Source organism: Agelaius tricolor, unplaced genomic scaffold (genome assembly GCF_023055355.1).
Source record: "Agelaius tricolor isolate 1412-34295 unplaced genomic scaffold, bAgeTri1.0.p SCAF_22, whole genome shotgun sequence".
Taxonomy (NCBI): Eukaryota; Metazoa; Chordata; class Aves; order Passeriformes; family Icteridae; genus Agelaius; species Agelaius tricolor.
This window is the reverse complement of record NW_027269282.1, coordinates 3,834,616-3,860,602: the sequence shown is the minus strand read 5'-3', so window position 1 is coordinate 3,860,602 and position 25,987 is coordinate 3,834,616. Positions and strand designations below refer to the sequence as shown.

General features: G+C 39.8%; 1 protein-coding gene across 3 annotated transcripts in view; it reads left to right on the top strand.

Moving 5' to 3' along the window:
* The window catches only part of SORCS1 (sortilin related VPS10 domain containing receptor 1), a 260,557-nt gene that overhangs the window by 160,330 nt on the left and 74,240 nt on the right, over positions 1 to 25,987 (top strand). For all 3 annotated transcript variants that reach the window (XM_071446302.1, XM_071446300.1, XM_071446301.1), the window contains exons 5-6: positions 8,947 to 9,020; positions 22,772 to 22,836. In XM_071446302.1, coding sequence (XP_071302403.1) covers positions 8,947 to 9,020; positions 22,772 to 22,836 — 139 coding nt within the window. The remainder of the gene's footprint in view (positions 1 to 8,946; positions 9,021 to 22,771; positions 22,837 to 25,987) is intronic.

The following is a 25,987-nucleotide window of genomic DNA, read 5'->3' as shown; positions in this document are numbered from 1 at the left end:
TAGAGTATCTGCAATAGGTGTAGCCAGAATTCACTCTTCAAGATGTGATGGGCTACTCTGATTGCACTCTGTAATTTTAAAACCTTTCATTCCACTGCATTAGGATCTTTTTAGGGGGTATCTGCTTGGAAAAGGATCACACACAGAACTTCTAGGAGTTCCTTTCAACATAAATTATTCTTTTTCTATTTACACACTCTCCGTTTCAATGGTAACAGTAATTTCTTACTTAGACTAGAGAAGGGACAATGAAATCCAGATTAATTTTCTCAGAAATTGCATCATAGGTAAAAAACAAAAGCAAAAAAAAAACCAAACCAAACAAACCAAGTGAACCAACAAAACAACAACAAACAAAAACTACTGAAACAAACAAACAACCCCCCCCAAAAAAAAAAACAACAAAACCAAAAAATCCCATCCCAAAACCCAACAAAAAACCCCAAAAACCTGTTACCATCGAGTGACCTCCTTTTGGTATGGTGTTTTGTTTTTTTTCTTTTGCTACACTGCTGACAGCAGTAGTGACAACAATTCAGAGGACTATTCACTTGGGCTAACGTTAGCTGAGGGAGGCTAATCCCATCTAAAATTAATGGAGAGGAAAAAAAGCTTCTCTAGAGTGGTAAGCATTAGCCACTTTGAATCATCCTCTGGAAAAGTCTATCTCTTTTGACAGACTGTGGGCACAACCAGGGAACTAGTTTGCATAAAGCTAACATTAGCCAGTGTGAATAACTCCCCCTTTCCCTGTGGCACCACTCCTGCAACAGTCTGCACTTTTTGTGTTAATATTTGGGACACCACCAATAATCCAAGCCAGTTTTTCAGCAGACCTGGTACTCTTTGATGCACATGGTTGAAGACGGAAAGGGTAACAAGTAATTTCCATATTAAAAGTTGTTTGCCCCAGCTTTTGCAGCGTTGCACTTCCTGCTTGATCTTAGATATCTCTTCTGGGTTATCAGCACTTGTGTCAGGGATGCACAGAGCTTTCCTCAGGAAAGAAAGCCTTGTGGCTGCTGCTCCCTGCTTTTAAAGCATTCCATGTGGTTATGTTTTTAAGCACGTGATGCACACAAATCCCCTCATGTGTAGCTAGGGCTGTGTGTGAGGACTGGAAGCACAGATACCTGTTAGGCTTCATGGGTGGCAGCACATCTTGCACACAACCCTTTGCAAATATCCCTTGCTGTCTCTAAGCAAATTGAAAAGCCAGCATTCTGAAAATAAGCAAGAAAGGGACATCAAAAGAAGAATAATGATGCCAGGTGGTATCTTCTTTTTTTTTCCCCCTTTCCTTTTTAAATTGGCCATAAGCCAGTGTAGAAAGTGTACTGAAAAATATAGTTTCCTAGAGTACCCATCTGTCTTTTACAGACCTCACTAAGCATAACGTGCTGGGGTAACAATTTAAAATAAAGAATGGAATTAAAAGTGATAGGAATCTCTAATGTTGTTTCCTACACTAATAATAAAGACAAAAAAATAATATAATCAACTAGCAGAGCCCAGTGGAAGTTAGATTTCTAGGCCAGGAGTGTGATCAGTGAATCAGAAGGAAAGACTTTCAAGCAGTAATCACTGTGCTCTTCACCACTGACTCACTCATCTTTAGGCAAATCAATATATCCTTGCTTATCCATCTGTATAAACATCAGCCCTCTGTACCCTTAGAGGACTTGTTCTTTTTCTGGTTTTGGATCCTGGATACATACTTTAGTTAAGGGTAGATCTGTTATTTCTCTGCAAGATTTTCTGTGTTCTATATAACTCCACTTTTCCTACTTCTATGAAAAAAAAAAAAATACTTTTTCCATTCCATCAGAGTTGGATGGTTCACTGGATTAGGAATAAAGACAAGTACTCCATTTTGCTGGGTGTGCTGCTGAACTCTGTGGTGTTGAGCAGCTTCTGTACATGAGTCACCTCTGTCTTCTCTTTCTCTGTCTCTGTCATTTGGTTGAGTGTAATCTCCAAAATGTCTCCAGTTTCCTATTATACAAAGTGCCTGTCAACACTACATTCACTCGAAGCCGTAGGTTTTAATCTAATGCAAATGATGAACAATAATTTATTTTTAAATTTAAAGCTGTGCATGTGTGCATGAAAATTCTGACACTTTGCCCTAAATTCTCCTGTAGTAAGCCTTTTCTCTTCTGTTCTCATTCAAATACGGTGCACTTTTTAAACAAAAATGTGCTTATTTATTGCAGTTATCTAAGCAATTATGAATCTACTTAGTAAATTTACAACACAGCAGAAAGCAACTGCTGGGTACCCTGTTGCTTGTAACAGAGATAGTATTTCTTAGTAGAGAAGGGATTTAACCTTGAGGACAACATATTAAGTGGAGTGGTAAATTCATCATCCCTTGGACTTGAGATTGGGTGTCTTTCCAAATGATACAATCTAGTTCAGCCATCAGTTGTTGGCCTGAATAATTCTCTCTACTGCTTGAGTTACTGGTAAAGATGGTGCAGCATCTGTTGGGAGGAGAACACACTGATGATGTTAGAGGCTCCTTCTGTCTTTAAAATATATATGCCAGTCGAGTCCTTTAAATACCTCCTGGTAAAAAATGTGTTTCCTGTTGCTTTTTTAGCATGTGAGCTGAATGAAATGGGGACATCATCCTAATGCAGTTGCTTGCAAACTGCCACAAAATCAGAATACTGGCTGACGTGGCTCATAGCTGACAGTCTGTGAGGAGTTATTGAGGGACAGGTGGGAAGAAAGCTGAGGGTCATCTTCAGGATGCTTTGATGTGCTGAAGATTCACAAAAGCAATTGTTGTGTTAGGACCAGACCAAACATCTCTGCATGGCAGTAGCATGTGGTTCATCAGCAAAAGCAGCTGCAGAGCTACAGCCATCACTGGTGTTTGAAGCAGGTATCTGACAGCTTTATCACTCTGATGTGTTTCCATCAGCATTCAATAAGCACCAATTATTGGGTAACCTTATTGATGGTTCTGCGTGTGTGATTAATGCATTGCCTGCAACTTAAAATGTTCAAAGTCTATGCAGCATCCTGTGAACTTTATTGCTTCAAGGATAGTTAAGCTTCTTAACAGTGGAACTTAGAAATAGATCAGAGATCAGGGTATCAGCCTGATCATGAGTATCAGCCCTGCAGCACATTTCTGTATGTTTTATTTTAGGAAAGAAATAGCATGCATGATTTCAGGTTCTTTTTTATACAAAACATACTGTTCTTTTAAATGCAGTTTAGAAGAGAAGAACCTGGTCCATTGTCTGATTCGGGGAATAGCAGCATGCCTCCCAACCTTTGGCTGCTCTGAAGAAGAAATGTCCTGTGCAGCAATTTCTTTAAATGCAGTGTACTTTGTTTGATACCCAAGTAAGCTTCACTGGATGCATGTGGGGAGCATGTGTCCATCCAAATCCCTGTTCATTCAATTTCATTCCTATTTTGAGATGTCTCTTTTGCCACTCTAGAAACTTCTCTCCCACTGTGATAATTTTTCACCCAACAGATAGAGTCAGGGGCAGAGGGGTGTAAAAGACCATGCCTATATAAACATATTCAATCTGAAGTCCTTCTCTGATGCACTAACCCCTTTTTTTCTGCAGACTGTATAGAAAGCAAAAGAAATGCAAGAGAGATTTAAATTGGAGAAGTGCATCACCAAATTGCAGCAATCCACATGATGCCTTCCCTACTGCTCTTTGCTTTCCTGAAATTTTAGATCAGTTGAAAATATGGTGTTTCACAGTTTAATAAAACTTGAAAAATGCTCTTATGAACAATGAGAACGATGACTGAAACCTTGTAGAAAACTAGAATTTCTTCAAATGCACCTGCATTTTTAGTAGTAGTAAAAGTAGTAGTGGTACAGTACAATTTATCAGCAATATAAAATTTAATCTGCATAAATGAATGAGAAGGACTTGCTGACATGTATTTCAAATAGTGTTGTTGCATCTTCAGAAAAAAAAAAATTATCCAGTTGGACTCTGTTATGTTTATAGTTAAAGCTAAACTGCTTTTGGGATGTTGCATTCCCTGGTGAATTTGAAATTTGAGGAAAAGAAAGATCTCTCAAAATATTTATATGGTTCACCAACGTGTGGCTAAGGTGCACTGGTGTTTGGAGGATTTTTGTATGTGAATAAACGGTGTGTGAAGGGGTAAGGGGGAAACAGCATGAATAACATTAATCATCCCATAGAAACACAAGGAAGTGTAAGAGTCAGGAAGTCAGCATAGGTGAAGAAAGTACCAGGAGCCGTGACTAGTAGAAACCTTCTCATGGAATTAGAGGTGAATTTGAATCAAACCCAGTGCTTTCAAAGCTGTTCTGAGCTAGTTTTCCATTTGAATCTGTTATTTTTTTAGGTCAATAATGTAGTGTAGATTGATATTTTTTGCTCTGATTTGTGTCCAGGGAGAATGAGTTGAGAGTGCACAGAAACTGGAGATGAGAGAAAGAGCCTTTTTGTTTTTGAACGTTAGACCAAAATTGGTAAACCCAGTCAACTCAGACTCCATGCTGTATTCCATTATAAAATGTTCAGGGGAAATCTCTAAAGTAAAAGAGAAATAATAGGAACTACTGATTTTCTCAAAGTATTTCCCTAATGTCACTTCCAACACACAATTTAAATCATCCTTTATTTAGCCAGGTTTTGAATTTCTATGTGCATATTTTTTCTTGCATGAGATTAAATCATTGTCTAAAATTTAATATCCTCATCAGCATAGGAAGCACATGGAACTGCCACATGATTCAAAATCTGTATGTGGAGGAGCATCAGAATCAAATATTTATTCCAATTATTTTAAATGCTGAATGATGAAACATCATGGACACTCAGGGTCAGTTGTGTCTGCATCAATCTGTAAAGGCACTAAAGTGAAGATGGAGGCACAAGACATTTCTCACATAACAGCTTTGGCTAGGAAAAGTAATCTGTTGAAAACATTAAGGGTGATGGTAGGTCTTGACTGGCATAATGACCCTTTAGATGGTGTTATATCAGAATGGGTGGGTCAAATAAAACTCAGTTATTCTTAATGGAAAATTTTGGAAACAAAACACGTTTTCTCCTTATATTTTATAGAATTTACTTGGGTTTTTTTATACTGTGAAATGCAAAATAAAAAATTAGTCAAGTCTGAAGTTGGTGCTGGAAAGATTGGGAAATGAGAAGGGGAAAAGAATAATACATGGCAACTGTATGCTGCTGTTACCTGGATATCCCATAGCATTTCAAGGTGAAGCTTACACTATCCCTATAAAATACATGAGCAGCTCTTGGGCTTCTCATACAGGCTGGGAAACAAAAAAGAGGGAGGGGGAGCATCATATCATGCCTGGTGTAGAGAAGGAAAGAAGTTCAGTTGTCAGATGTCAGCTTTCCCTACTCCCAGAGACAGTGGGGTCGTGTTGTGAGAGGGCTGGGGAATTGTCTCACCATTCAAAGGGTTTATTTGAATCCCTGCTCAGCCTCAGAAGGTGTTTGTAACCTCAGAACAGCCTTTTCTTTTCTTTTCCTTTGCATTTCTTTTCTCTTATATAAATGAGGTAGGTGGTAGGTTTCTACATCATGGAATATTAAGATTTAAAAAAGCAAAACAAAGCAAACCCACACTATTTAATGGTTGTTACACAATCTGCATATTACACAGAAAAATAAATGTAGAGGAGAAGAAGCAAGAAGAGAATTATTCCCTGATGAACAAAAGTCAAATCTGAGAGATCAATACAAGATTTGTACTTCATAACAGTTTTGTCTCCATGAAAACAGAAATGTCAGCTTGGCCCTCAGATGAAAAGATACAATAAAATTGTAATAGGTTCGTTTTCTATCTGTGCTTGAAAAATAAGTGCAGCAAAAAACATTCTCTGACTTCATTCTAATAATGCAAATTGTCATCAGACAGCAGTGCTTGCCAAAGAAAACAAAATGTCATCTTTGAAGGGACTGCATGCACAAGGCTATCACAAGAAGTCCCAGGAGAGAGAGGGATTTTGTAACAAGAGCAAAATGCCATGCTGGGTTTAAAAAATATCCATTCAAACACTACAGTTGCTAAAAGGGGAAAAGTAATCCCAGCTGGATCATAACCGATACTTGACAGAAACATAGCCTTCAAAGACTTCTTTTTTTCCAGTACAACTGAATTAACTAGGTTTAAAAATTAATGATACTTAGAATAAAATATCTAAAAAAATCCTTACTGTAATTTTTTTGGGAGGGAGGTGGGGTGGTCATCCATAAGGTGGGGAATTCCCTCTTTGCTAAAGATACATTAGTGCTGCTCGTGCTGCTGTGAGTCAGTAAAGGCCAAAGCTGGTGCTGAGATAATGGCAGAGGATGAAAACCCTTCTTATGTCTGGTTATAAAAGTGTCTTATCAAAGACAATGAGAGCTTTGGATATGGGCTCCCAGGGAGCTGATGTTTCCCTTTGAGAGCTGTTGCCTTTTCTCACATGCTGACTCCAGCTCACTGGGCACTGGCTTCTAATTTAAACAGTCCAGCCCTGACAGTAGAATTGCTGGATCCGTTTCCTACCTTTGAAGAAGACTGAGCAACTGTTGCATTTCTCCAAATTTTTGCCTGAATCATGTGCCCTGAATCTCGGGGCACAGATCAGGAGAAAGCAGGGCTGTCTGGGTGCTCTGCAGCATCACAGCCTCTGTTCTCGTCGGGGAGTTGGAGGATGCTCCAGGCAAAGACCCCTCTGGAGGAAGAGCTGTGCCAGAGGAGCCAGAGGGAAGCTGTGGCACCAGGGCTGTCAAGCAGTGGGACTGCAGGAGGGGAGGAAGGTGCAACACCAGCACAGAGAAAGAGGGAGGGGGAGTATCACATCAGGCTGTGATTAATTCATTCTGAGCACCGTTACTGTCACCAGCAAATTCAGAGAGGGAATAACCTGCTTATTAGGGAATAACAACTTACTAGTTGTGTTCAGGGAAACCAAAGAGGAGTAAGAGGGAGAGATAAAAAGTGGGAAAGCAAGATTCAATAAAATGACTTCAGCTGTGGGAACATCAGTGTCCCTGGAAAGCTTGCATCCTGTTTATCCCTGGTCTGGAAATACAGAGGTATTTGCTGAGTTTGGATTGTTCCCTGTTCTTAATTAAAGGATCAGATGAGCTTTATTGAAACTTAAATTACTGTATGTCAAAGACAGTACTTAGCACAGAAGAAACTACCATGAAAAGAAAAACTTTGACATCAACGAGATAATAGATAATAGCAATTGTTGTCATGTTTATATTTGCTGCAATTATAAAAAAAGGTCTAGAAATGGATTTTGAGTGTGAGGGAGGGAAAATGCTTCCTGTAGTGGTAAAGTTCTTGAATAGAGGACCTTAAATCACTCCAAAAAGTGGTTGTTCAATGTTCTAAAAGATTTTATATAATTTCCAAAAAGAAAGGTGTTCCTTTGTTATAGTTAGTGTTTCCTAAAGTTTCAAATAAAAATGGATCTATAATCTTCTACTTAAGGAAAAATAAGACTCACTGAAATTTTAAAATTGGATGCTCTTCTAGCCACAGAACTAAACTGTTGTTCCCTCTTCTTACTCTTGTTATCTTCTGTCCCCTCCACCTTCTTCCCTCTCTCTTCTTTGACAGTGTTCAAGAGAAGGGGAGAGGAAAGAGGTGAATTTTTAGCGTTAATATTTCAAAGTAAATTTTAATAAATGCCAGTCTACTCTTTACTTGAAAGCTATTTCAATTAGTTTCTCCATGTTAAAAGTTTTTAACATAGGAAAGGTATGGATATTGGAATCAATATCCAAATAAGTAGACCTCAATTTTTTTTAATATCCCAGTCTCATAATTCTTAAAATACATTCAAATCATCTTTTTGATGAACACAAAGCTTTTAATTCATCATTTTTTCTTCGAGTAATCTCAAAGACATCTGTCTTTCCTACTAATCCACAGCCACTTCATGTTCCAAAAAAATTTGACATAAAGATTCAGATCATCTGCATTTTATGCAAAGTCCTTTAAGAGATGTCATGAAAAGAGAGAAAATAGTTCAAAAAACAATGTTCAACATCTGCCTTGCCAGAAAAGGGGACTGACGAAGTCTACCAAGCAAAGAAAGGAAGGGAAACAGGATGAATCTACAAGAAAAGTGTAGGGCTGACTGCCTCTCAGTCCTTCCACATGATAAATTTGAAGCTAAATTAAGCAAAAGAAATAACAGAACCCAAGTGATCCTTCCCTCTACTGGCCTTCTGAGAATTACTTGATGGCAGCACTTAGGGAGAGCAGCTGTTGGTAAGTGCTCTGTAACAGTAACATTTGTATATCATTCCACAAAGATATGACAGAGGCTTTATAATACCTGTAACGTGCCTTTTTTGCTGACCTTTCTCAGGCTGGTTTGGTATTTCTCATTGGAAGATTTCCTGAAATGATTGATGTATTTGGGTATTGTTTGCGTAACCAGACAAGGAGAAGGTGTCACGGTGTTGGCAGGAGAAGGACAAGAGCAGAGGGAGGATCACACACTATTTCTTTGGAACAAGTAACTTGTTCTGTTTCAACTCATCCAGTCCTGCAAGGGAGGTCCAGACATGTTAGAACATTTTTTGGTGCCAGATTGACAAAACTTCCTAAGGATGGCACTGCAAATGGAAAAACAATGTTCTTCTGAACATAATATTGAGGAAGGCAACTGGATGATGAATTTTCATTCAGGGCAGGTTGCTGGGTTTACCTATAAAGTGATCCCTCAGGTAATACCAGTTGTGTCCCATATCACACATCCCAGTATTCTCTGTGCCAATAAAAGGTATCACAGACGTGTTTCAGCTCTCCCAGGTGTGTCTCTTCAAGACTGAGATGAATAGAAGTCCAAGTCACTGTCTCAGAAGTGGTAAAGGGTTTTTCAGGTTAATTTCTCTGGTATCTTTGTGTTTCACTGTGATTCATGACTGTTTGTTTTGTCCACAGTTATTCAGTTCTGTGGAGTTTGGCAGAAGATGGCTGCTTCTTCATGAGGGAGTTACACCCAACAGGTTCTACTGGTAAGAGCAAAACCCTCTTCCTGATTCCCTTGACACAACTTCCCCACACACACAGAGGTGCTGGAATGAAGTCTTGACGGCAATGTGACTGAATACAGTCTGCACTGCTGATTTGTTGAGATTAATTTAGAACTGGTATGAAAGGGGCATTATGTGTTTAAACAACATTGGAATAGTGGGTCTTTGATCTAAGAGTCATGCAGAACTGAAATATGCTGAATAATAGTCTGAACAAAGCATTGATTTGGGTGGGAGAATGAGTTCAGTTCTCCCATCCCAAATCAGTTCATTCTGGTCCTGCTACATTTAAGGGACAAAGCCTGAAGTCTTGGAGGACACCAGCATTTCTGCCACAGACAGACCTGCTCTAGTGGCTGGTGTTGTGTTTTTAATTACTGTTAGACCTGCTTAGCCCTTGAAAGTGAGCCTGTATCCTCTAGACTGAAATCAGTGTAACTTTGACTCACATGCAAAAGAAAGCTGAGAGATGAAGAAGACACCGAACTTTTTTTGCCCCTGCAAACATGGTTGTATAGTCCAAATCAAATCAAAGGTTTTCTTGTGTTTTGGTGTAAATCTGTGGGGCTTCTTGTCAATTCCTTATGGAGGCATTAGTCTGCCTGTGAGCAGAAATGGCCTTGTGTCCTGTGAATATGCCTTTAGAAGAGAAGCTTTTGGTAAAATAGAAATCTTGAAATTGGGAGGAGCTGAACCAATGATTAAAATGAGACGGTCATGGTAGTTTCTAAACTATAAATTTATGTCAAACCCACAGTTTTTGAACATAGCAAGATTCATGAGTGGTTCAGTCAAATATTTTCTTTTAATTTATAAAAGAAGGAAGAGCTCTAGGTCAAATTTACTTCTTAAGTTGAATTCATATTTGGACTGCAAAGGATAGACCAGAGATTTTGTTTGCTGCTTCTGCTTTTTAATCCTTTCTCAGAACCTGTGTTAGCTGAAACTAATGCAAGCTAAATTCCATTTTTAACTTAAATGCATTGCTGTGGGAGTGTCTGTATAGATAGTCACAAGTGTGTTTGTATCAATATTTCTTTCCTGCAGGACTCCTAACAGGGTCTCAAAATGTCAGATGCAAACACAGAGCTCTATTAATCTTCTGTTTTTTTCTGGGCTAATAAAAGCAGAAAGTCATAGAAATCTGGATACCTTGTCATTGAGACATCCAACAAAATTGTAATTGCTCAAGTGGCTCAGAGGAATGGACTGAAAGGACTGTCCCTGTTCCTGGACCCCCATGTCCTGTATAGTACTCCAAGCCTTTTGAGGTTTCCTGTCATTGTTTACAGTTCTGTTTTTTTGTGAAATGAGCTAATGGATGCCTGCAATAAGAAAAATGAAGAAGTTATAATTTTCCCTTTCTGTGGAGCTCAAATTTGAGGGCCTCTTAGAACCTAACAAATAAGAGAACCTAGGCTTGGAGCTTCAAAGACAAACAGCAAGTTAAAAGATGAAAAAATGTTCCAACCACCCATCCAATTTCCCTACAGCCATTCACAAAGCATGAAAATGCAAGCCTGTATTTTCACCTTGAACAGAATGCCCCTTGCATAACACACCTCAGTGTAAGCTAGACTGCACTTTTGCTGTCAAAAGTGAGAATAATAAAACTTGTGGAGACACTGTTGCATCTCATTCTGGCATAATAATGACAATCATAATGACCCTAGGACAAAAGAATAATTTCAGCTGCAATTCTATGGACAATGTCAGTCTTCAGACACATCCACAGCAGAAGGCAGCTGTGCCTGTGTGATTGAGAGCACCACAGAGAGCAGCACTGAGCTTTAATATGTGTTTCCATTCAGCCAGGTATTGAGGATCCAGCAGCACTGAAATGCTGAATCAGAAGGGAAGCCCTTTGCACTCCAGGCTTGGTCACAGTTGGCAAAAGGGAACTGGGGCCTAAGAGAATGCCTGAAGTACAGTTGAAATCCAGATTTCTGCAGCACCATCTCTGTAGCCAGTGCTGGTATACAAGTTGGGTAAAGCCTTGCTCAGTGCCCTGCGATTTGTTGTTGGCTGGGCTGTTTTAATTTATTATTGTGTATTTTGGCTTGTATGTAGAGTGTAATCAACCTGAAAAGTGAGAAGACTGACTTCACTTATTCTTACGAGCAGAAATAAATAGTGAAGTAAAATGTCCTGAAGTCACAACTTAAAGCAGAGTGTGGGGATACTCTCTCCTGTTCCTGGTGCTTTATCGAAATCAAATGGCTTTGAAGGGATCAACCAGGACACAGCTGTACTGGGCAGAGAATGAGGGAAATATTCTGATATCTGAGGAAGGCTGAGGAGTTACTTTTGTACAGATTACTTCCAGTACTCTCTAAACTAGGACTTCTCTAAAATTGGAAGACACAAAGCAAGGCCTCTGGCATCAGGCCTTCCTGAGGCTGCGTTTAGTTACGCTGCTTGTTTTGACAGGGAAGGTGCACCTGGAAGACTTTAAAGACTTTTACATGGGTTTGAATGGTTGATGAAAGGAAAAAAATGCATTTTCCTCATTGCTCACTGATATTTTCATTGCCATTTTAGCTTGTCATGTTGTCTTGTAAATAGCTTTTGGGTCACTCAAAAGTCCTGTGAATAAACTCCACTGAGATTGCTAGTTTTAGTCTTGAGAAGGCTCTACCTGCAAACACTGCCAGAGAAGCTATAGTGTCTTTTACAGCTGCATTTCTTGTATCTGTTGCCAAGAGAATTTTCTTCTTTATTTGCTTATTTTTGGCTGCTTTGTGAAACACCCCTTCCTCCTACCACTCCAGAGAAATTTAAACCCCTGAAGAAAAACAGTCTGATGATGCTTACTACATAACTCTGAGCAAACACTCTGTAGACACAACTCAGTTCCTTATAGGCCACATGTACTTTTTATTCTTTCATCCTCTGTTTCATAAAGAGGAGACATTAATATGAAAATAGAATGTGTTTTATTCAAAGCTCTTCTGTTCCTCCTTTTCATTCTTCCACCTGGAGCTCCAAGTGATGCCCTGACATCCACATGTGTGATGAAAGAGGTGTAGTGCCACTCTGTGAAAGGAGATGTCAGGTAGGAGATGAGAAAATGAAGTCAAACCTTTAAAATGAGAGGTGACTGGAGACTTCTTGGCTTAAAAACGTCCGTCAAAAACCAAAATAAAACAAATGTTGGAAAAAGAGATCTGTAATTTTCTACCTCATTAAAATATTGTTAGGACACACTTGTGGCTGGGCAGGCTTTAGTGATGGGCTGCTTTGACTGGCACCTCTGATAATTTCTGTAATTTGGGTATCTCACATATCTGTTTGCATAATCTAGGGATGTGGAAATGGTGTACTGAAGAAAACGTACTCCCCTCAGAGAGTCAACCACATATGGTGTGTCAGGTGGAGACTTGGAAGAATCCACACTGCATACAGGCAGTGCATGCAGTGACACAGCAGTTCTGTACTCTATCAACAATTTTCATGTTTGTTATTATTTTTCCAATAGCTTCTTGAGATTTTGCTGTTCAATGTACTGTGACAGAAAAATGCATGGAAGTTATCAAAGTACTTTGTAATTCTGGAACTGTGTGCTCTGTGAAAATACCCTAATTACTAGGAAGGAGTATTCTAAGCAATATTAATTCAGCAGTGTAATACAGAAACAAGTTGATATACATGGATTATTGCTGATAGCACAGTGTTTACCAATGTAGTTGGCATTAGGGAAAGAGAATGCAGTAGATCCTGGTTAAAAGAGTTGGCTAAAAATGCTTTATTTAAATACTTCTGAGTTTATTTTTGTGATACTTGGTGATTTTTGGTATACACTCCTATTGTGAAAATTTTGCTGGTGTAGATGCTGATTTGTAGTGAATATAAATGTGAACACAATTGGTGAACCAGTTGCACTGGGTTGCTTTTTTCTTCCTTTTTTAGAGTGGTTCAGTCATCTAGTCAAAGTTCAGTAGTGATACTTTGTGACTTGCAAATCCAAACATCCATGGCCAGTAGTTGCAGTAAAACTGCTCAAAGTGCATATAGTTCTATATGGCCAAAATATAAATTTGTTGGTCATTAAAAGCCAGGTTTTTATTCTGGTCCTCAGATCAAGTCATGCCTTCCACCAGAAATTATTTCCTTAAAGTCAGTAAGTCATTAGAGCTGGGCCAAAAAAAAAAAAAAAAAGTAAAAAAAAAGTAAAAAAATCATTAAAATTTGTCAAAATGTAATAGTTTTTAACAAAATGAGATGTTTTTCTGAAAAGATTCTCATCTAATTCTAATCAAAACTTAACCTTGAGAAACTTGGAGGGGGAGGAAAGAAATAAAATCAAATAATAAAAGTGTCCTATAAACTAACATAAAATGAACAATAGAAAAGCCCAACCGGTAAATTAGGTCATCAGATTACAATCATTATCTCTACCAGTGGTATTGATTTTATTTTCTACTTGAGTGTTGCACCCAGACAAGCAAGTAGGAGAAATACAAAAATAATAGCACTCCTTACTTCAAGAAGATTGGAAGGCTGTAATAACAGGAGGGCTGGAGCACCTCTCCTGTGAGGCTGAGAGACCTGGAGATGTTCAGTCTGGAGACCAGAAGGCTCTGGGGAGACCTTAGAGCACCTTCCAGTGCCTGAAAAGGGCTACAAGAGAGCTGGAGAGGGTCTTTTGCCAAGGGCATGGAGTGATAAAACAGGGTAATGGCTTCAAGCTGAAAAAGAGCAGGTCTAGATTAAATATTGGGAGGAAATTCTTTATTTTTGGGGTGGTGGGGCATTGGCGCAGGTTGCCCAGAGACGCTGTGGAAGTTGGAAGTGTTGAGGGCCAAGCTGGATGGGGCTTTGAGCAGCCTGATTTGTGGAGGGTGTCCCTGCCTAGAGATGATCTTTAGGATCCACTCCAACCCACATGATTTATGATTTCCAGTAGCATCACATGTCCACAATGTTAATGATTCCTTGAAGAAATGAAAGGAGATATGTCAGTTTGGTAAGAGGTGTTGCTAGGTCTCCTCTTATGTTTTTCTGAGTATGAGCAGAAGAAAATGGAGGCAAACACTGTAAAATAGTAAGCCAACTAAACCTTTCCATCAAATAATACAAAATATGCACACACACTGAAGGGGAGAAAAGCCTGTAAGCAGCTGGGAGGACAGATAAGTAGATAGGGCTATATTTGTGTTTCTTTTATGAGTACTAGCAAAGAAAGTTCATCTTCACAGTATAATTATAGAGTATATATATTTTCTTTTTCAGAGGAGGCTGGAGACTGTATTTTAAAGGCTCTGACTGTGTTCACTGGAGCAGCTGAAAGAGCTGAAAATCAAGGGGATGAGGTGTCAAAGCCCTGTTAAAAACTTCATTATATTCAAGCACTTGGAGCAAGCTGGGTGCACTGTCCCAGTGTTTCTGTCAGTGCTTGGCTTGGTGGGATTTGCACGCCCACCCAGGTGGGCTGAGGCAATTTAAATGCCTCAGTGCCGGGGCTGTTTACAAATGATGCTGTGTATGGCTGAACAAGACCTTTTAATCACTGCAGGGCAACTGCTGGAAGCGGATGGGAAAGATGCCAATCAAAGTGCATTGTGACAGCCTGTCCAGAAAATCATCCACTTGATCTAACACACAAGCCTTATTCAGTGAGTTGAAGGGAAGAAATTTAATTTAAAATGTTTTTTCATAGCTTAAATATGGTGGTTATGGGAACATGCCAGAGAAACCCACGACAGTTTTCAGCAGGTGTGAATGAAGTAAATGCTCATCTGATTAAGCCTTTTGGGACCCAGTCTGGTTGATGCATCTGGTTGGTGTGTTTTAGTTTTCCCAATTCAGCAGCTATTTCTTAAAAATCATCCAGAGATACTTTATAAAGGAGTACAGACTCCCATGAGCTTCAGCTTTTCTACATCATCCACTTTCCCTCATTAATGTTCTGCAGAAGCAGGCAGGCATCCATTCACCATGTTCAAAATCTCGATTTGGGGGCTGACCAGTGACAGGAGCCTGCAGTGCTGTGCAGGACCCTGGAACCTGCCAGTCTCCAGCAGGCATTGGAATAAGCAGCTGCTTTCTCTGTAAAGGACAGACCTTGAGAAGGTGAAGCAGTGCACAGGTAAATCAGGTGTGGATTTGTCTAGCTCTGTGTCAGGAAGGTTGCACTGCTGTGTTCTCTTGTATGTTTAATGAGCAGCACACTGTGTTACTTTCCCCTCCTGCTCTACACGACTTGCTGGCCTCCTCCAGAGCTGCCTGACTGGGCCACAACACTACAAGGTGGGAGAGACATGGTCTTAACACAGTAGGAAATTGTGATCCTATTAGCTGTACCAGCAGAGAAGCTGTAAATCAGGTAGGTTCATGATAACAAGGAGGGAAGCTCAGAGGCTGTAACTAGAGGGTAGTTTCCTCCTCCTTTCACTTCAAACCAGCTTGAAGTCTTAAGTTTCCTGCATTATATGAAAAAGAGAGGATTGAAGGGCTATGTTAAAATCAGGATCTAGTCCTGGTTAACTGAATTTTATCCACTTAGTTTAGATCCTCATTTTAAGACATTCCTCCCACCCTATGTTACCAGCAATAGGCAGCTGCCTCCTGAGAATTTGCATCCATCTATTTCAGAGTTTTAGCTAAGTTTCCTCTCTGGAGCATCCCACAGAGAGCTGTCACAGCAGCAGGGGAGAAGGCTTCCTTTGGTGCTGCCCTCAAAGCTGTGGGGTGTGTAGACAGCAGAGTGTGGAAGGGTGTGGGTCATTATGCACTAGGGCTCTAAAAATGGGGGATGGTGAGAGTAAAAGTGACTCCCCACAGCCTGAAAGTCTCATCACTACCCCCAGTTACCTACTCACCTATTTCAGTGTTAGCAGCAACAGCCACCTGCTTTTCTGGGTCAGTGCTGTGAGGTGGCACAATTAGGAGAAGTTGGGCTTTTCTCACTGCACTGCTGTTTTCTATCGCTTCTAAAGAAAGGGTGACAAACTGACTAAAGCAAACCATAGCACGGATTCGGCCCAGTGGCTGCCAGTTGAATTGCACCAAATTGTATCATTTCATGTGATTGTACTATGTGGGAAAGAATAGAGGTGTAGCAGGGAAAAACTAATTAAATTATGGTCAGGGGAGATTTATTAGCCAGATGTAAAGAAATGAATTGCTGATTTATGCCTATCTGGAATCTGTCCATGTTTCTAAAACATGTCAGGAGGATGTGGTTAGGAGATGTTAGAGCTGAAAAGCAGTCTTTAAAGTATGTTCCAGGAATAGTAAAATCTGTGAAATTTCACATAATAGGGACTGAACTAAAGAAACCACAAGAATTACCTCCCACACTAAGCTCCCTGGGGCAGATTCACTGACCTCTGCAAGCAAAAAAAGGAACAGAGAGTATCTGCAAAGTCCTCATGGAGTCAATATAGTAGTAAAAGAAAAAGGAGCCTGGAGGACTCTCAGGCTCTATTTTTGTCTCTGCCACATAGCAACTCTGTGATCTTGGTCAAATCAATGAGGCCCCTGTGCTCTTGACTAATCAGTGAAGTTTATCTATAAAGCTGAGAACAAAAATTTTCCTCAGCCCCTATTTCTAACTTGGTCTTCTTGTCTTGTACTTTTCCATAGGTCTTGAACAAATCAGTACCATGCAGGGAAGGTTACTTAAAGGTTGATTGTCAAGTGCTTTTGTATCTTTGGACAAAAAACTCCCTGTTCAGAGCTACATGTTACTATTTTTATGAATGGCAATTAGAATTTAGTGTTACAGAAACATCAGTGGGACCAAAAAATTGATGCTGCCGTGGACAACATGAGCATCATCCACTGTTATTGTTGTTTTCATTCTGTCCTTTAAAACAAAACCAAAAACCTGCCATTCAGTGAGCTGGAGGAAGGTGTCAATTTTTTAACATGAAGTGACAGGATATGTCCAGAGGCAGTGGAGGAGCTGGTTTTGCATTGGCAAGATTTACGATAAGGGATTCGCATGAGTGCTGAGGCTAAAGGAAGATAAATCCCTAAAGGCAAATTCTACCAATAATTGAATTACAAAGCCATTATCATGTGCTGAACAAAGCAACTTTATGGCTTTATTGTGACAGGATAAAGCTTGTTAGAATATTTATGCTCATAGGACAACTTTGGCATAAGGATCTCTAGGAGTGCATTCCCTCTCCCACATGACTGTTGCAGCTAGTTAGTCTTTCTGTGTAATGCAGTGTATGTGGAGATGGGGATTTGCTGAAATTGGGACTAGAGAGGAATTGCTGAGGGTCAGGAGGCATCTTAGATATACAGCCTGTTAAGAACAAAGCCATCTGTGGAATGCAGCTGAGGCACATGAGCATTTTTCATGCTGAGTAGTCAAACTGGATTTTCCAAGCAGTGCCACTTTTCTGTTTGTCATTGCACTGCAGCCACATCTGAGCTACTCCCACTCAGCCCTGATAATCTCAAAATGGCCAGAACTGTCTGGATCTCATTCCATCCACCTCAGTGGAAACAGGCTGTTATGTCATTTGTCTGCCAGCCTTTCCTGCATGAACAAGTCATACCTGCTTACCCCCAAAGCAGGTGAGGTATGCTCACAGGAGTCCCAATTCTGCATTTGGTCACTTCCTCTGAGACATGGTAAAGCTGCATAAAGCCTCTGTGTCCATATAAAGAATGAGGGACATTCTCACTGGTTCTGTCTGTGAAAAGGACATGGTAGCATTTGGCATTCTGGGCCATTTGCATCAAAGATTTTGTAAAATAACAATGTCTGCTACTGCCTGTCTTAAAAGATGTTTGATCTTGGCTGCTGTGAGCATGTATGATACAAGAAATACATAAGAAAAGATTGCCATTGAGTTTCTTGTGTATATAGTCCCAGATACAGTGTGTCTGTGTCTGAAGTCAAGCATCCAAAACCAAAGGCACCCAAAGCTGCTTTCCAGAATGCACAAATCCTTGAGATGCAGCCCTTAGCCCTTATTGTCTGGTATTTTGAGTTCATTGTTTATGAAAAAATGGTAGTTTGAAATTAGGTGCAGCAAGTAGAAGCTTTTGCTTTCTTCACAATGATGCCTTTTTGCAGTTCTGAGTGGTCTGACTGCATTGCAAGCCTCATCAGTTCCCAGCATCCATAAACAATTGCTTTTGTCCCTAGAAGTGAAAAAAGATAGAAGAGGTGGAAACCCCAGGATAACAGGGTCTCTATTGAATTTTCTTGGCTCAGAGGAGCTGACGGGCCAAGGAAGCCAAGGTTTTAGAAATGTTTCAGACAGAGAAGATGGCAAGGGGTTGGTCACTACAGAAATATGCCAACTAGCATTTACTGTGCAATGGGCAGTGCCAGGCTGCTTTTGTTTAGTTCAGCCTAGTTCCAAACCAGGGGATGATTTGGGGTCTTTTCTCTGTGCCGCTTCTCACGGTGGATGTAGAATCTGCATTCAGAGCAATTACTGTGCTGCAGCCAGTGGTATCGATTTGTGAGGCTCTCAAGTGCAGATAACTACTTAGCAGGCTTGATAGTGATTAAAATTTTAGGAAGCAACTTTGTAATAGGACCGTGGGGGTCCTAAATTTTTCAAAATGTAAGCATCTTCAGTGTAAAGGCAGTGGGGTTACTGCCTTGCACTCTCTTTGGCTTTTCTAAATCCTCCTTTTCCCAAAAGATTTTTTTTTTCTTTTTCTTTTCCTTTTTCTTTTTTCAAAACATCCAGACAATTATACCCACAAAACACTTAAAGTTAATCACAAAAATACAATAGGCACCATTCAACAGAAAGCGTTGCAAGGATATCCCTGGTGTCCTTAAGTTTCTGGGAGTATTACAGAAAGCCTGAGATTAAAGGGACGGACAAAGGACATGCTGGCATTTTACCACAAAGTGAAAACATAGACTGAGGCAAGAAGAAAAGTTTGTGGGTATATGAGTGTTTGGTCTTTGAGAGTAGATGCTGAAAGGGAAGAATGGATTTGAGAAATATGAGAAGAAAGCACTGCCAGCATAGAGAACAGAAGTTGCTCAGAATAGGGAATGGGACATTTGGGACTATTGTTTATTCTTAGAGAGATTTCTGAGAGAAGTCAGTAGCAGAGGGGGTGGGTCCCAGAATGTTGTTGATCTGTTCTTTGTAGGGTGCTTGGTTTATCAGCTGTTGAGCACACAGCACTGTTCCAAGTCTACCTTGGGAAGCAATGCATTGCCCATGTTGCATTGACTGTGTGCACACAAGATAATGAGGTACAGTGGGCACTTGCATTAAGTTACAAACACTGAGTTGGAGGCTTTGGTGCTCTCTTGGGCCCGTCCAGCATGTAGTTTCCTTCTTCCACATGTGAAGCTTGGTTTTTTTTGATCACTCTAGCTTTGGTTTAAGAACCTTCCAGTCTGGTCAGAAATGGAATTTCTTTGTAATCAGTTATTCATTCTTTTTCATATTGACACCATGGGTTTAAAACTGTTACTTAATTCTCAGTCTTGCAGAAGTACATTGACTTTCTCAGCTTCCAAGGATAATGCTTTTGGTTTTTTCCCCGGCCATGAAGGAGACAAGAAAACCCAGTGATAGAATAGCTGGATGTTTGTGTAGTGTTGTGATTGATTTGGTTGGCATACTAAAAATTCAAGAATTCTGATATACATCCTACAGTTCCTAGCACCTTTTTTCCAGTAGATGTTTAGGAACAGATTGTCCTATGGATGTGAAAGGATATGTCTGTCTTCCTAGAGAGAGCGTGTTCTCAGGGGCTGTACAACCAAAAGCACAATATTTATCTCCTGTACATGCTCACTGTGGTCAATATTACATTTCTGAATGTCTCCTAGGGTTTTATATGTCCTAGAGTAAATAATAAGGCTGATGTAAGCTATATAAAACATTTCTCAGAAAGAGGACTGCTCAGGGCATTCAATTACCCCTTTAATTGCAATCCATATTTCATCTGTAATTTGTGTTTTTAAAATTAGATATTAAACATATTTCAGGTCTGTTGTGTTTCCTACTTTGGGACCTTTATGTGATCACATGTGGGTGTCTGTAGTGTGGGTGTCCAGACATGTTAAATTCAATGGAGAGAAACAGGCCTTTCTAGGATGAATTATCACAAAGTCATATCTAACACTGTTCAGCTGATCCAGAGTGAAAACTGCCTATTTCATCTCTCTGCCTGCAAAGAGAGCTGGGTGTGATTAGTTCAGAGTTAAGTATCTGTGATGTACAGCTGGGTAAGATGAATATTACTTTATGTGGCTTTTCAGGTGGTATGGAGAGATGTATAAAGAAATATCCTAGGGCTTCCATGGAACAAGATAGCTTGATCCAAAAAAATGTGACATTACAAAAATGCTGGTCAGCAAGCTCTCAGCAGAATCCAGATGGAAGTGATATGTTTCTGGCTGTCAGCTCTGTTCAGTTAATAATGATTTGAGCAGATGTGTATTTGTATTTTTCTTGTTCTTTACAACTGATTTTTCATGTTGGCATTTAATATTATGGGCCTGACCACGGCCTTGTGCTGTCACAAATAAAGTCAGTTGTATATCAAAGCAATGAAATGTGTGTTTACTAATGGAGGGAGAAAGATCTGATAGATAGGAAGTCATGGATATGGCTCTTGACTATACCTCAGATGTCCTATTTGACTTTAGGAATTTCCTCCTCTGGACCCTACTTTTCATTTTTGTCATCACATTTCTAAGTTGCAGGGGTTAGGAGACATCAGAAGAAGGAAGTCCTGGAGGTTTGTCACCAGCTGTGTTTCAGCTGGCCTTGTTCTGTACCCCCTTGGGACAATTGCTGGCTTAATTCTACCTTGAATTGAAGCTCCTTCAGTCCCAATACTGGCTGAGACTAAGTAATATGCAGGTGAATACTTTCAGGGCTTGAGGGGTCCAGATCTTTATATGCTGCTCTTAAGGCACCTAAAAGTTTGATGTAAATTGTGGCTCATGAAATTGGCTGTCTTTGCCTGAGAAGATGCAAAAGGTGTTTCTCTTGGGGTTAGAATAACACTGTGAGGAGGAAATTCACAAAACACCTGAGTGTAGACTCAAGTGCTTTGCTGGATGAGCACCATTGTTGCACTCTTGAGAGACAAAATATTCAAATTTGTGGATTCTATTCCTTGTTTCTTTGGAGAGGTCACATCCCCATGGAGGTGTGTGAGATCAGGAGGAGGAATGGACTGACAGAGCTGTACTATGTCTTCTGCAATAGCCCAGTTCCAGGTGGGCTATTCCAATATTCCAGTTCCAGTATTTAAATCCCACTTAAATAAACAAAAATAAAAAGAAGTTATGCTAGCTTTGTCCTTCTGCAGATTTTTTAGAGCTGTTTGTCACTGGCATCTGTCTCTCTTGAACTGAATTGTAATGAGCAGGCCCCACATTTTGGCCCTAAATCTGCTGATCATAGCAGGCCTAATAAAAATTCCGTAAGAGAGTCCTTCCTTCCCCCCTCACTTGGTACCAATTATCAGGAAGCAGAGATTTTAAGTGGAAGTTGAATGTTTAAGGAAGTAACACCTTGCCATAAACTTTATTAAAAATGGAGAAGAGGTAAAAGCAATGCTGGTTCAGAGTATTTTCTGAACTTCAGTCCCCAGCAAAGGAGAACAAAACCTTTTCTAGCTAGTGAGTTGCTATATATTTTGTCAAGCAAAGGTAAGGATTAATCAGGACACAGCCTTGTTAACATTTTTATAATAGTTATTAGTTAAATCACATGATGATTAAGTACTGGAGGTGCCTCTGATTGCAGTCAGTGGGAACTGAATTAAGGTCTAAATCACTGTTTGAATCTCTCTTCTGATTTCCTGAAAAATAATGAGGGTTTGAAGAGAACATCTAATTTTTCTATCACTGGAAATGAATGTGTGTCTTCCCTCATGCTTCTATTAACCAGGAGGTCAGGCAGCTGACAAGAAACTGGTTGTTTAACCCTCAGCTTTAATCCAGGATTGTGCCTTGGGTGATAGGATTGAGACCAGAAACAAGGCAGATTGTCAGAGATGGTGCTGAGCAGCTCTACAGTGGGATTGGCACATAGAGCAGTTGTGCATCTTTCAGGCTGTCCATCAAACCTCTGCCCCTTTGGAATCTTCCAGGGAATTGATGAGGCCACCAGTGCCAGTCCAGGGGAACCTCAACAATGATTTTTAATTCCATAAACTCCTTACCTGCAGTGCTCAATGTCTTTACTTTGTTACTTGTTAATTCAGAGGGAACAAACAGTGATTTTCAATGTGACACTTTTATTAATGGAATACTGTTTTTATTAGATCAGAAGTGATAAAATGTCTCAGGATAAAATGAGGTTTTAAAACTTCTTAATTAATGAGGGAACATTGATCATTAAGAGTGTCAATTAAGCAAATGTGCATAAAATGTCCAATATAAAGGAACAGCTATAATTAGTATGCTGGCAAATACTATTATCCCATCAATTAAAGTCTTCTGTATTCCACCCTGAACTGAAATGCATCCTTCTGACCAAACAAGGAGGAACATCAAAATTTCAAGTGCCAACGAGAACAGGAATGGGTCTCCAGGTGGAAAGAAGTGAAGGGGTTAGAAATAAACGACTCATAAGTACAATGGCATTTATTAGATAAAATATTTTATCTAATAAATATTTAAGCTCATTTTAGGGAAAACTCCAAAATTCTTTCAAAATTATCAGTTCTTATTTGTGAGTATGATTTTTACTCCTTTGAAAGCAATATCTCAGCCTTTCATGGTATATGTTGTTTTCAATGCCTTTGTCTCCATCTGCCTTTTACAGGTCTATGATGGGGAATGGCAGAGAGCCTGACCTGGTGCACCTGGAGGCAAGGACAGTGGATGGTCGTAAGTACATCAGCTTCTAAATATTGTGGTGTTCTGGGCTCTCCTCATATTCTTGTAACCACACAATACAACAGTAGAAATCTCACTTCTTTTAGTGATTCACTTATGTAGTACAAGGAGTTTGGCTGTTCCAATTTAGGTCTGTCAGAAGAGAAGCCTTTCCAGCAAGGCAAAAAGTTGGGTTAACCAGGCTGTGAAAGGAACTGAGGCCATGGTAAGGAGGAATAGGTGATAAGCAGTAACTCGAGTTACTACACACAACACCTTTATTTCTTCTTACATGGTTTTTATTGATGGGAACATGACACTGGAGAGAAGTTCCTGGGTCATGAAGTCTAGCTGCTGTTTGTTCACACAGTACATAGCATTACCTTGTCCATAGCTTCATAGTTTTAGCAGACCTGGGATACTCTACCTTTGAAATGACCCAATTAGAAACCTTTTAATGACCAGTCTGAGTGTGCTCTTCACTGTTACTGCATGTCCTGTCATTGTCCTTCACTTTCATCAGCTCCTTTCCCTCCCTGCTTTGCCTCTTGAGGTGTTTTTTGTTGGTTTTTTTTTGATTTTTTTTTTTCCATATTCCAGGAGCCTCCTTTACCTGCAACTCCAAAATATTTTCCTAATTGGCTGTAAATTCTCTCAGGCACACTCAGCCCCCTGCTGGCCTTTTCTCCTCCCATCCAGGCTTTCTCAGGTTTATCTTTGAGCTCCACTGCCTTTGCAGATCTTTCTCCGTGGATTTCTTTTCCACAACATTGAATTGCCTCAGGCAGGCGTCACAGTGAATGCCCAGCTGCCAGAGATCCAGTCATTTTAATTCCATATTGTTTCCTCAGTAAATAGCAGTTTTCCTGCAACATAACAGGAAGGTTTATACTATTTGCAGTACAGAAGTATTTATAATGCCTTCAATTACTTACTTTTTAAATTGATAAGGTTCCCCCTTGAATTGTACCCTCAGATGCAGTGGTGCTACTTAAAATGTGCATTTTGTCATTGGAAAATTAAAAAAATATCTGAAAATTTAATTGTAAGGTATTCTGCTTTGTAACTTAGGAAATTTAACTTGAAAGAGAACTTTTTGGATTATGACTTTTGATAGTTGCAATAGAAACCATAAAGTTTTAAAGGTCTTTTCATTTCAAGATATGTAGGATTAGTGACAGTGAAAGAATGTATTATCTCTATTTCTTATAATTTGTGATCTATGATTATTATTTCTCCTCTCAATTTCTTTTACTTGATGTGGCAGCAAGGCTGGGAACATGAAGCTTTCTATTTCTTGGGGCATGCTAAAAGGAAATATTCCAACAGGGCAGTGCCCATTTCAACACAAAACACTGCTGTTAAAGTCATTAAAAACTTGAGGTCATTGAGATGAAGCACTACACATGATGTTTAGGGAGTTGTATTCTGGTGATGTATTTGAGGGATATTCATCTCCCAGTGGGCAGAGAACAACCTGAGTACAGGGCTCTCCTTGCTAGAGCACCAGTAACTCTCTGTCTGCTCTCTGATTATGGTCTGTCAGAGCACTTAATTTATTGTGCTTATGTAGATAATGTAAAATGTTTGCAAGGACCAAAACAAGAGTTCCTCAGCAGGCATAAACCAGTACAACTTCAGTGGCATTGATTTACAGCTGCTGAGGATCTGGCTAGCAACCTTGTTCTTGAGTGCGCCTTCTACCTACTTTTTTCTTTCTTTGTTCTTCCTCTTGGGATCCAGAAAAAATGTGGACTCCTGAACACATTGTGTCTCATCAAAGTAGGGTGCAGGTAATGATGAGCAAGCTGAGTACAGCCTGCTCAATTTATTTCTATTTGTGGAGACAGATCTGCAGGGCTAATTGCTGCCTTTTATGGTTTTCATCCTGTTGTGTAAGTTATGGAGAGCACCATGCAAATTTTCATCTTGTGGAATGTGATGCTATTGTTTGTTTTTCAAAGGCTTCAGGCCCAATCCATATCAATCTGGGGCTGAAAGCATGGTGGTAAAACTGATTTTTCTGGTTGGAAGAAGTTCATGTGAATGTTATCTCACATTTCCATTTGTACGCTTGGGTGTCCCTGGTGTTTCGCTTTGATTTTGGAACATGATCAAAGACAAGCCAGCAAAGTCAGCAGGAACTGTGATTTTTTTTCTTTCTTTTTTTTTGGTCTGGCTTCAGGGCAATACCCCAGTAAGACAATTAATCCCCTCTGGTTCTTAATCACACGATAAGCTTCTCTTTGTTACATTCAGCACCACAACCAGCGGGCAGGGTGATGGTGGAAGTTAAATCTAGGTTTGCTCAAATGCAACCTAAAGTGCTTTCAGAAGGTATAAACTTAATGACACATAGGGGTTCAGGTTTGTGAAGAATACACAAGATCCTAAAATTAACAGGCTTATCTGATTTGAGCTTGGTAGGGTTATCCCAGTAAGGCCTGATTCCAGCTAATTAAATGGGAGGTAATTTTTATTCAGGTAGTGCCTACTGAGAAATCCAGACTGTTGGTGCAAATTAGAAAGATGGATTCCTACAAGGCATTTGGAGACTAACTGGGTACCCACTGGCCCTCCAGAGAATGGCAAAACTGACTCAGGGGATGTCTGAATGACAGTTTCTATAGACAGTAAAACAGTAAAACAACTATTACATTTATGAGGCATGCCTTTGCTTTTGTAGATAAGAGACCAATTTATTTAAAGTTTTTAATTTTTTTTAAAGTGTGGATGAAAGAAGCTAAGGGGTTTTCTAATGTGCTGGCAAAGATTTAGAGAGCTCCTGATATTTAAAAAGTAGTTTTGTTTCCTTTGCTTTTCTTCTGCTGTCCTGATTTACATAGCAGCTTTTCCTACTGAAAGATAATTTAGGTGCTGCTGTGATGCAGGTTAAGACCAAAGTCTCACCTGGGGCCAGCAGGCGTGTTCTGCTTGCTGATCCACAGGAACTGAGCATCTGGCCAAAAGTGCCTGAATCACAAACTTGCACTAGTACTTTAATTTCTGTTTTCACAGGAAATTGCTGGGAAGAATAAAACAATCACTGTTGTGGAAAAAATGAGTAGGCAGCCTAGCCTGGCAGTCTTTTCCTAATGTAGCTACAGTGGTGAATTAATTCCTGTAGTGCCCTAAACCTGTGCTGTGATTTTTTTTTTCCTTT